Source organism: Mustela nivalis, assembly GCF_964662115.1.
Source record: "Mustela nivalis genome assembly, chromosome: 1".
NCBI lineage: Eukaryota > Metazoa > Chordata > Mammalia > Carnivora > Mustelidae > Mustela > Mustela nivalis.
In genome coordinates, this window is record NC_139020.1 from 115,941,311 (window position 1) to 115,953,492 (window position 12,182).

Consider the following 12,182-nt stretch of genomic DNA (forward strand, 5'->3'; position numbering starts at 1 on the left):
CCAGAGAAGCATGGCTTACAAGGCCCTCCATAATTTGTTGCCTTCTCCTATTCTAAGTTCATCTATGTTATCCTCTCCGTTTCTCTTCAAACTTCAGCAGCTATAAACTGGCCTTCTTCTAGTTCCTTATAAATCCCAAGTTCTGTCTCCTAACTGAATATTTAGAAGTCTAACTTTCACTATTGCCAATAAGTTCCTGCCAGTATGACCTTCACACAGCTAGTAACTATAAACTCTGGGCTCAATACAAAAGGCAATCACATAAAAACACTGGAGTGTACAAAATCAGGCAAAATCTGGAAGGAGACACTTGTAAGAGAGGTACAGCATGTGCTGAGTTTCCAACTTTCCATGACCTTGATTAGACCATAGTCAGCACTACAGAGTGGAGGGTAGCAGTGGATTGTGTAAAGCAGTGAGAACCCTCATCGCAGTCTTTTCAGACTGAAGAACCAGAAAACAGATTTTTGGACAACTAGAGCCAAATAGTTTTCAATAATGCTGAAAAGGAGAGAAAAAGCTTCACATTTGTTGTATAAATTCTGTGCATATCTTTGGCTCACTCCTGAGGCACAATGGTGCCAGGAAGAACATAGGCAGCCCTGCCAAGGAGAAAAGGAAATGAACTGAAGTGAGCTACTGCCCAATGTCGGTGAGAGTTTTTAGTTTTAATTTAATGGAGTTAACTGACCACTAAAACAAAAATGTCAGTACACTTTGGGAGATAAAACAGAATGCAGAGCCTCTACAACATAATATTCACACTGTCCAGGACACATTCCAAAATGACTCCATATTGAAGAAAAAGAGAACTATGAACCATTCTCAAGGGAGATTAACCTTAAGATGCCAAAGGTTGGAACTAGCAGACAAGGATTTTTTTTTAAGATTTTCTTTTTAAGTAATACCTATACCCAACATGGGGCTTAAACTCACAACCCTGTTGGTAGGCTCTACCAACTGAGCCAATCAGGCATCCCAATAGATAAGAATTTTAAACAAAGCTCAATAAAGAGCAATATGCTCATAATAAATAAAAAACAAGAAACCTCAGCAGAGAAATAGAACTATAAAAAAAGAACTAAATGGAAATTCTAAAACTAATTTTCTAAATTTTAAAACAAAAAAAGTACTAGAAGGGCTTAATAGTAGAATGGAGATGATGGAAAGTCAGTGAAATTGGAGACAGACAAACAGAGATTATTCAATTACATGAACAAAGAGAAAATTTTTTTTAAGAAACAGAGAGACCTAAAGGTCACTATCAAAAAGTCTAAATAGGGATCATTGGAATTCTAGTAGGAAGAGTGCAACAAAATGGAACTTTAAAACTATCTGAAAACATACTGGCTGGGGCACCTGGGTGGCTCAGTTGGTTAAGTGCCTGCCTTTGGCTTAGGTCATGATCCCAGGGTCTTGAGTCAAGACCTGCATTTTGCTCTCTGCTCCGCGGAAGTCTCCCTCTGCCGCTCTCCCTGTTCATGCTCTCTCCGTCTTAATAAAATCTTTTTTTAAAAAAGTCTTCTAACTTCTGGGGTGCCTGGGTGGCTCAGTGGGTTAAGCCGCTGCCTTTAGCTCAGGTCATGATCCCAGGGTCCTGGGATCGAGTCCTGCATCGGGCTCTCTGCTTGGTGGGGAGCCTGCTTCCCTCTTACTCTCTCTGCCTGCCTCTCGGCCTACTTGTGATCTCTGTCTGTCAAATAAATAAATAAAATCTTAAAAAAAAGAGAGTTAAAAAAAAAAAGTCTTCTAACTTCTATATAAGAAATAATGAAGACTCCCTGATCTGAAGCATAAACTTGTCCAAATAGCTAGGCAAAAGCTGACATTAAGTTATTTTATAACTTTCTAAACTGCTAACTGTATTAGAAATCCTAGTAGAATTTCTAACTGTGTATCCCAAGCATTGTTTTCTAAAGTTACTGCTTAAAACTTGGGATGCATTTTCTTAAGAGGTAAATGAAATAACAGATTAGGTCCTAATGACCATAAAAGCCCATCAAATCCACTCTGTACTTGAAATATAATACAGATGACATTATCAAACCTAACCATCATGTATAAGGAGGTTTCTAATGTGCTTAATGTCCCATCTGGGACTAGTCTCGCATCTGGGATGCTGGAATACAGGAGACCGCCTGAGATAAGGTCTCCTGTAGGAAGGGGTCAGTGGTATGCTTGAGTGCGGTGGGAGGAATAAGAACAAACTGAGCATTCCCGAGTGCTGTGGTCTCCCCGAGTTCTACTGGGGACTTACTTACATATCCCAGACAGCTCTCTAGTTACTCTCTTTATACATTACTCTGCTTAGTAAAGGCATCCCAGGAGAAACAACCATTTCTCATTTGTAGTTTTTCTTTGCTTAAGAAAGATGGCTTCTGGGGTGCCTGGGTGGCTCAGTGGGTTAAAGCCTCTGCTTTCGGCTCAGGTCATGATCCCAGGGTCTTGGGATCAAGCCCCGCATTGGGCTCTCTGCTCAGCGAAGAGCCTGTTTCCTCCTCCTCTCTCTCTGCCTGCTTCTCTGCCTATTTGTGATCTGTCTGTCAAATGAATGAATAAAATCTTAAAAAAAAAAAAAAAGATGGCTTCTTTTCTTTTGATGGCTGCATAGTATTCCATTGTGTATATATACCACATCTTCTTGATCCATTCATCTGTTGATGGACATCTAGGTTCTTTCCATAGTTTGGCTATTGTGGACATTGCTGCTATAAACATTCGGGTGCACGTGCCCCTTTGGATCACTACGTTTGTATCTTTAGGGTAAATACCCAATAGTGCAATTGCTGGGTCATAGGGCAGTTCTATTTTCAACATTTTGAGGAACCTCCATGCTGTTTTTCAGAGTGGCTGCACCAGCTTGCATTCCCACCAACAGTGTAGGAGGGTTCCCCTTTCTCCGCATCCTCGCCAGCATCTGTCATTTCCTGACTTGTTGATTTTAGCCATTCTGACTGGTGTGAGGTGATATCTCATTGTGGTTTTGATTTGTATTTCCCTGATGCCGAGTGATATGGAGCACTTTTTCATGTGTCTGTTGGCCATCTGGATGTCTTCTTTGCAGAAATGTCTGTTCATGTCCTCTGCCCATTTCTTGATTGGATTATTTGTTCTTTGGGTGTTGAGTTTGCTAGTTCTTTATAGATTCTGGACACTAGTCCTTTAACTGATATGTCGTTTGCAAATATCTTCTCCCATTCTGTCAGTTTTCTTTTGATTTTGTTAACTGTTTCCTTTGCTGTGCAAAAGCTTTTGATCTTGCCATTTGCGACAACATGGCTGGAACTAGAGCGTATCATGCTTAGCGAAATAAGTCAAGCAGAGAAAGACAACTATCATATGATCTCCCTGATATGAGGAAGTGGTGATGCAACATGGGGGCTTAAGTGGGTAGGAGAAGAATAAATGAAACAAGATGGGATCGGGAGGGAGACAAACCATAAGTGACTCTTAATCTCACAAAACAAACTGAGGGTTGCTGGGGGGAGGGGGTTTGGGAGAAGGGGGTGGGATTATGGACATTGGGGAGGGTAGGTGCTTTGGTGAGTGCTGTGAAGTGTGTAAACCTGGTGATTCACAGATCTGTACCCCTGGGGATAAAAATATATGTTTATAAAAAAAAAAGAAAAAAGAAAAAAAAAAAAAGAAAAGAAAGATGGCTTCTTACATGGCCGTTTTGGCTCAGTAACTTCCGGTGTTGGACGGGTGATTCTTACCTGCACTTCAGCTTGCCGTTCTCTTTTGACATTAAGTAGCTGTTTTTGAAGAGATCTTATCTGTTTTTTTCCTTTTTCCTCCCTAGAAGAAGTGAGAATGATTTGTTTAGAGGGGTGTTTCTCAAACTCCAGCATGCACAAGGCTCACCCCCAATGTTAAAAAACAGATTCCTGGGCTCTACCCCCAGAGATTCTGATTCGGTAGGTCTAGGACCAGGCCCTGGAATTCACATTTCTAACAAGTTCTCAGATGTTGCCAGTGGTGCTGGTTCATGGAACACACTTTTAGTCATACCTTACAGATCACTGCAATTTGTTTTAGTAAACCAGAAGCGAGATTTTGGTGTATGGGTTGTATCTCAAAAAGCTGCTGCTGAGAAGAAGCGAAGAGGAGAACAGGAGTGGGGAAAGGAAGGGCAGGACATTCTCTTCCACCTAACCTTCTCTCTCCCACTTGGGGTCGGATCAGCATTGAGTCCGAAGGTTCCCTCCACCTTTTCTCTCACATGGGTATTTCCCCTGATAAAAATCTTTGCATGAATAATCTCATCTTGGCGGCTCTCAGAGCACATGACTTAACACACTTGCCATGGGCACACAAGCAGTAAATGGCAGGGCAGGATTCAAATTCAGTGCTCTCTGAAGGAGAACGTAACTACTTTAGGTTTCTGTTTGTACTCAGAAACAGAATTCTGCTTACCTCTAGTAATGCCATTATCTAGTTTTAAAGAAAAACAAAATAATGAAGCCATGTAATAAATTAAATAATGTAATAATAAACAAAACAAGGGGCGCCTGGGTGGCTCAGTGGGTTATAGCCTCTGCCTTCGGCTCAGATAGTGATCCCGAGGTTCTGGGATTGAGCCCCACATCGGGCTCTCTGCTCAGTGGGGAGCCTGTTCCTTTCCTCTCTCTCCTCCTGCCTCTCTGCCTGCTTGTGATCTCTGTCAAATAAATAAATAAAACCTTTAAAGAAAAAATAAAAAGAATAAACAAAACAAAATAAAAACTATCTTAGCTTAGGCTGCCATTACAAAAATATCAGATTGGGTAGTATATAAGTAACAGAATTCATTTCTCACAGTTTGGAAGCTGTGACCAAGATTTGGGTGCCATCAGATTCAGTGTCTAGTTAAGAAAATGCTTCCTGGCTCACAGATGGTCATTTTCACTTGCATCTTTACATGATGGAATGGGTTATCTTTTATATGGGCATTAATCTCATTCCTGAGGCCTCTACCTTCATGACCTCATCACTTCTTAAAGGTCCCACCTTCTAATACCATCACATTGAGGGTTAGGATTTCAACATATAAATTGGACGTGGAGTGGGGTACACAGAACATTCTGTCTATAACAACAACCAAAACACCTTACCACTAAGTAGCACCTAGATAAGTACTCCCATTCAGGAATGTTTAGTAAGCATATACTTAACTAGAATCTTGAGATTGAGATTGTCTTGCCAAACTATAGATGATGTAATTCCCATCTATAGATTATCAAGAAATAGATAAGAAAGATGTAAAATATTTATTTCATAATAAATTCAGAACCCTAGGGTCAATTCAGTTACATAAATAAGTGAAAAAGAACAGAACAAAGTCCCAAAAGGAAAGAAAAGAAAGAAAGAAAGAGGAAGGAAGGGAGGGAAGGAAAGGGAGGAAGGGGAGGAAGAGGAAGGAAGGAAGGAAGGAAGGAAATAAGGGGAAAAGGCTTAATATGTATGACTATCCTTAAGGAGTTCTAGGGCTCTGGTGAAGAGCTGGGTGCTGGATTTGGAACAGAAGTGTCAGAACAGACAAACAAAAAATTGGCAAGATCTAACTCTAGGAAGAAAAAAAGCTGTTCAAGAAAGGAAATTTAGGGGCGCCTGGGTGGCTCAGTGGGTTAAGCCACTGCCTTCGGCTCAGGTCATGATCTCAGGGTCCTGGGATCGAGTCCCGTATCGGGCTCTCTGCTCCGCAGGGAGCCTGCTTCCCTCTCTCTCTCTCTCTCTCTCTGCCTGCCTCTCTGTCCACTTGTAATCTCTCTCTGTCAAATAAATAAATAAAATCTAAAAAAAAAAAAAATTAAAAAAAAGAAAGGAAATTTAATAATTATATACTGTATATCTCATCTGTGAACTATTCACACATAGTAATAATCAAAATACTAAGTATTAATTTAACCAAAAATGATGCTCTAACTATACTAGGGGCATGGAAAAAACCCACTAGATTACATCTAAAACTATATCCCCACTGGTGTTGTTTGCCATAAAGAAGAAAACTGGCCAGTGTGAGAAATGAAAAATGGATACTTTTTTTAAAAGATTTTATTTATTTATTTGTCAGAGAGAGAGAGAAAGCACAAACAGAGGGAGAAGCAGTTTCCCTGCTGAGCAAGGAGCCCACCCAAGGTGGCTGATCATGACTTGAGCCAAAGGCAGACACTTAACCAGCTGAGCCACCTAGGTGCCCCATGTACTATTGATTTGAAGGTAAACATTTCTTATATGTTTATTGGCCCATCATATGTCCCCTTTAGTGAACTGTCTTTTCCTATCATTTTTAGATATGCCAAATCAAAAGATGTCTCATCTCTCTGGATCCGACTACACTTTGATTCATCATCATAATGAATGGAAATTTCAGCACATTAAGAGATAAAGGCCGGGTCGCCTGGGTGGCTCAGTTGGTTGGACGACTGCCTTCAGCTCAGGTCATGATCCTGGAGTCCCGGGATCGAGTCCCGCATCTGGCTCCCAGCTCCACGGGGAGTCTGCTTCTCCCTCTGACCTTCTCCTCACTCATGCTCTCTCTCACTGTCTCTCTCTCAAATAAATCTTTAAAAAAAAAAAAAAAAAAAGAGATAAAGGCCAGTCAGATCACTTTTTATTCCCATTCAAAAGCAATGCCCAATTAAAACAGCAATGAAGGCACAGCTGGGCAGCTCAGTTGGTTAAGTGTCTACCTTCCACTCAGCTCATGATTCGGTTCCTTGCTCAGCAGGAAGCCTGCTTCTCCCCCTGCTTGTGTTCTCTATCTGGAAAATAAATAAAAGCTTAAAAAAAAAAAATAGGGGTTCCTGGATGGCTCAGTCGTTAAGTGTCTGCCTTCAGCTCAGGTCGTGATCCCAGGGTTCTGGGATCAAGCCCCATGTCTGGCTCCCTGCTCAGTGGGAAGCCTGCTTCTCGCTCTTCCTCTCCCCCTGCTGTGTCCCCTGTCTCACTCTCTCTCTCTGTCAAATAAATGAACAAAAGCTTTAAAAATAAAAAAGGGGCGGGGCGCCTGGGTGGCTCAGTGGGTTAAGCCACTGCCTTCGGCTCAGGTCATGATCTCAGGGTCCTCGGATCGAGTCCCGCATCGGGCTCTCTGCTCCACAGGGAGCCTGCTTCCTCCTCTCTCTCTCTGCCTGCCTCTCTGCCTACTTGTAATCTCTCTCTGTCAAATAAAAAAATAAAATCTTTAAAAAAATAAAAAAATAATAAATAAATAAAAACAGGGGCCCCTGGGTGGCTCAGTGGGTTGAGCCGCTGCCTTCGGCTCAGGTCATGATCTCAGGGTGCTGGGATCGAGTCCTGCATCGGGCTCTCTGCTCAGCGGGGAGCCTGCTTCCCTCTCTCTCTCTCTGCCTGCGTCTCCATCTACTTGTAATTTCTCTCTGTCAAATAAATAAATAAATAAAATCTTTTAAAAAATAAATAAATAAAATCTTAAAAAAGAAATAAAAATAAAAATAAATAAATAAATAAATAAATAATAAAAACAAAATAAAACAGCAATGAGACCACGATACACTGAATAGAACGGCAGAAATCCCAAAGACTGACACCACCAAATACTGCCAAAAATGTGGAGCAACAGGAACTCTCTTTCATCGTTGGCAGGAATGCAAAATTGGTTTGGCAACTTCTTACAAAACTAAACATACTCTTACCATAACAATTTGGCAATTACGCTCCTTGGTATTTCCTCAAATAAGTTAAAAATTTACATCCACACAAAAACCTGTACATAGAGGGGTGCCTGGGTGGCATGCTGAAGGCGGCTAAAGTGTCTGACTCTTGGTTTGGGCTCAGGTCTGATCACAGAGTCATGAGATTGAGCCACGCATTACGCTCCATAGTCAGGATGGAGTCTGCTTGAGTTTCTCTCTCTCTCTCTCCTTCTGCCCCTCTCCTCCCCACTTTCTTTCTCTCTCTCTAACAAAGTCTTTAAAAAAAAAACAAACCTGTACATAGATGTTTAAAGTAGCTTTATTCAACAATTGCCAAAACTTGAAAAAACCAAGTGGTCCTACAATATGTGAATAGATAAACTGTGGTTTATCCAGACAATAAAGTATTATTCTGTGCTAACAAAGAAATGAACTGTCAAGCATGAAAAGACATGGAAGCAACTTAAACGCATAATACTAAGTGAAAGAAGCTAATCCAGGAAAGTTATGTACTATATGATTCCAACTACATGACAATCTGTCATAATCAAAATAGGATGGTTGTGGCACAAAAACAGACAGAAAGATCAATGTCACAGAATAAAAAACTCAGAAATAAATCCATAAATATACGGTCAGTCTTTGACAAAGCATGAAAAAATACCCAATGGGAAAAACATAGTTTCTTTAACAGATGCTGGGAAAACTGGACAGCAACATGCAAAAGGAAGAAATTGGATCACTTTCTTATATCAACTACAAAAATAAATTCAAAATGGATTAAAGACCTAAATGTAAGGCCTAAAACCATAAAAATCCTAGAAGAAAGCATAGGCAGTAACTTCTCTGACATTGACACTGATACGGCACCTTTTTCTAGATAGGTCTCCTGAGGCAAGGGAAACAAAAGCAAAAATGAACTATTGGGACTGCATTAAAAAAAAAAATCTTCACAGTGATGGAAACAATCTAGAAAACTAAAAGGCAATCTATAGAATGGGAGAAGATATTGGCAAATGACCTGATAAAAGGTTGATACCCATAACAAAGAACTTACAAAACTCAACACCCAAAAAAATAATCCAGTTAAAAAATGGGCAGAAGAGGAACGCCTGGGTGGCTTAACGCCTGTTAAGCGTCTGCCTTCAGCTCAGGTCCTGATCCCAGGGTCCTCGGATATTTATTTAAAATATTTATATATTTAATATAACATTATTATTATATACAAAATACATATTATATATCATTATAAATAATGTTGTTATAATATTATATTATATATAAATATAAAATATTTAAAAATAAATATTTTTCTAAAAATGAGCAGAAGACATGAACAGGCATTTCTCCAAAGACATACAGATGGCCAACAGACACTTGAAAAGATGTTCATCAAATTTCATCATTACTTACCATCAGTGAAATGAAATTCAAAACTATAATGAGGTATCACTTCACACCTGTCAGTATGGCTAAAATCAACAACACAAGAAACAATAGGTGTTGGTTGAGGATGTGGAGAAAAAAGGAACCACTTGCACTCTTGGGGGGAATGCAAACTGATGCAGCCACAGAAAACAGTATCGAGTTTCCTCAAAAAGTTAAAAATAGAACTACTGTATGATCAAGTAATTGCACTGCTAGGTTTTTACCCAAAGAACACAAAACACTAATTCAGAGGGATACATCCACCTGCTGTTTATAGCAGCATTATTTACAATAGTCAAGATATGGAAGCAGCCCAAGTGAACACTGATTGAAGAATGGGGTTAGAAGATGTGGTATATATACAATGGACTATTATTCAGCCATAAAAAAGAATGAAATCTTGCCATTTGCAATAACATGGATGGAGCTAGAGAGTATCAAACTAATAAGCAAAATAAATCAGTCAGAGAAAGAAAGATACCATAGGATTTCATTCATATGTGGAATTTAATAAAACAAGCAAGCAAAGAAAAAAGAGAGATAAACTAGGACACAGACTCTTAACTACAGAGAACAAACGGATGGTAATCAGAGGGTGGGTATGGGTTAAATAGATGATGGGGAATAAGGAGTGCAATTGTCATAATGAGCACTGGGTATTGTACAGAAGTACTGAATCACCATATTGTACACCTGAAACTAATATTACACCGTATGTTAAGTAACTGGAATTAACATTTAAAAAAAAAAAGAAAGGTTACTGTACAGTAGGAAGACTATTCTTGACATACTGTAGATACACATAACTGGAGCCCAGAAATCTGAATTATTGTCCCAGCAGAACTAGGATTAGCACCTAAATTTCTGAGTTCTATTTATCTTCCCTGGAAGGCACAAATTTGATTTGCTTTAGAAATCAAGAACTCTGGTAAAAGTTTTATGGCACTTTAAAATACAACACAGCAGGGGCACCTGGGTCTGCCTTCAGCTAAGGTCATAATCCTGGAGTCCTGATAGTGAACCCCACATTGGGCTCCTGCCTAAGGAGGAATCTGTTTCTCCCTCTGCCCCACCCCCAACTTGTGGGTGCTCTCTTTCTTGCTCGCTTGCTCTCTCATTCTCTCTCTCTCAAACTCATGCTCACTTTCCCTCTCAAATAAATAAAAATCTATAGAAAAAAATACAACACAACAAATAAACTTAATATTACTCAGACCTGGCAATGACATCATAGAAATGCATTTTGTTTTCCCTCTCTTTGCCCAGGGCTTTCTTGAGACTAGTGAAAGTGCCTGACTCTTCCAACTCCTGCCTGGTATCTGTAATTATATCGCTGAGAAATTGCCTGTAAGGAGACACAAAAAGAATGAGTTAATAAGGTATATTTTTTCTTACATTTACAAAGGGCTACAGAAGTCACACAGGTTAAGACCCTGGATGAAAAACCATGACTAAGCTGGAATTGCTCCTGGAATGCAAGAATAGTTTAGCATTAGAAAGTCTAATAGTATGCAACACATAAACAAAAGCAAAGGAGAAAAAACATGTGGCCATCCCAATAGATGCAGAAAAGACATTTGGCAAAATTCAATGTCCACTCATTTGAAAATAAACAACAAAAACTCCTAGCAAACTAAAAATAAAAGAGAACTTCCTTAACCTTACATACCAAGGACTAACAAACCCTGGATATATAGTATGATATTATGTATATAATATTTAAAAACATATAAAACTGTATTTTTAAATAAGACCCATACATACCTAATAAAAGCGTCACAAGAGAACATAAGAGAATAATAAACACCAAATTCAGAAGAGAGTTTGTCTTTGAGGGAAGATAAAATTGAAGATGCTCCAATTGTATCTTAAATATTTTACTTAAAAACAAAACCAAAAAACCTCTAAAGTAATTATGGTAAAATGTTAAGATTTGGTGTTTATGTACCTAAGTATTCATTATTTCATTCTTTATATTTTTCTGCTTTTTAAAAATATTTTGTAACTTTGCAAAATTTAAATCATTTTTTTAAAAAATTTAAAGAGTTAATAGGGGCATCTGGGTGGCTCAGTCGGTGAAGTGCCTGCCTTTGGCTCAGGTCATGATCAAAGGGTCCTGGGATCAAGCCCTGTGTCAGGCTCCCTGCTCAGCAGGCAGTTTGCTTCTTTCTCTGCCCCTCCCCTCTTTCTCTCTCTCCCATAAATAAATAAAATCTTTAAAAAAAAAAAAAAAAGAGCTAATAAAACACTCACATTTTAGAGATGAGTAAACTCAGTCTCAAGAAGGTTAAATGACTTGCCCAAGGTCACATAACTAATTTGAGAAAAGGTAGAGCTATAATTCAGGTGTCCTGACTCATAGTCTGTTACTTTTCATTTTCTTTTATTTTTTAAAGGTTTTTATTTATTTATTTGAGGGACAGAGCAAGAGAGCACAAGCAGGGAGAGTCGCAGGGAGAGGGAGAAGCAGGCTCTCCACTGAGCTGGGAGCCCAACTCAGGGGTCCATCCCAGGACCTTGGGATCATGACCAGAGCCAAAGGCAGACGCTTAACCAACTGAGCCACCCAGGTAGCTCCATTACTTTTTATAATACTCTAGTGGGTACAGAATTTTAAAAACTGCTATTTAATGTTTTCATATAGAGTCAGAAAGAATTACACTCACTATTATACATAATAACTTACTAACAATCGTTCAAACAGAAAGATTCAATAACTATATTAAGAAAAAAGTTAAGGGGGCACCTGGGTGGCTCAGTGGGTTAAAGCCTCTGCCTTTGGCTCAGGTCATGATCCCAGGATCCTGGGATCGAGCCCCACATCGGGCTCTCTGCTCATCGGGGAGCCCGCTTCCTCCCCTCTCTCTCTCTCTGCTTGCCTCTCTGCCTACTTGTGATCTCTGTCTGTCAAATAAATAAATAAAATCTTTTATAAAAAAGAAAAAAAAAAAAAGAAAAAAGTTAAGTACACTGAAGTAAAAAAAAAAAAATTGAAAAGATATGAGCCATCCCACAAAGAATGAAAAGGACATTAACTAGATTGGTATTTATAAGCAGGACAACTTTCTGTCATGTATGCAAATCTGAGCCAGACTGATTTCACAAGAAACATTAGCT

The 12,182-nt window shown here is 39.3% G+C and overlaps 1 protein-coding gene across 6 annotated transcripts in view; it reads right to left on the bottom strand.

The window, feature by feature from the left end:
* DRC9 (dynein regulatory complex subunit 9) overlaps positions 1-12,182 on the bottom strand; it is a 56,952-nt gene that overhangs the window by 19,759 nt on the left and 25,011 nt on the right. For all 6 annotated transcript variants that reach the window (XM_082700108.1, XM_082700110.1, XM_082700105.1 and 3 more), the window contains exons 5-6: positions 10,282-10,410; positions 3,717-3,798 (exon numbers count right to left, since the gene is read on the bottom strand). In XM_082700108.1, the coding sequence (XP_082556234.1) occupies positions 3,717-3,798; positions 10,282-10,410 (211 nt within the window). The remainder of the gene's footprint in view (positions 1-3,716; positions 3,799-10,281; positions 10,411-12,182) is intronic.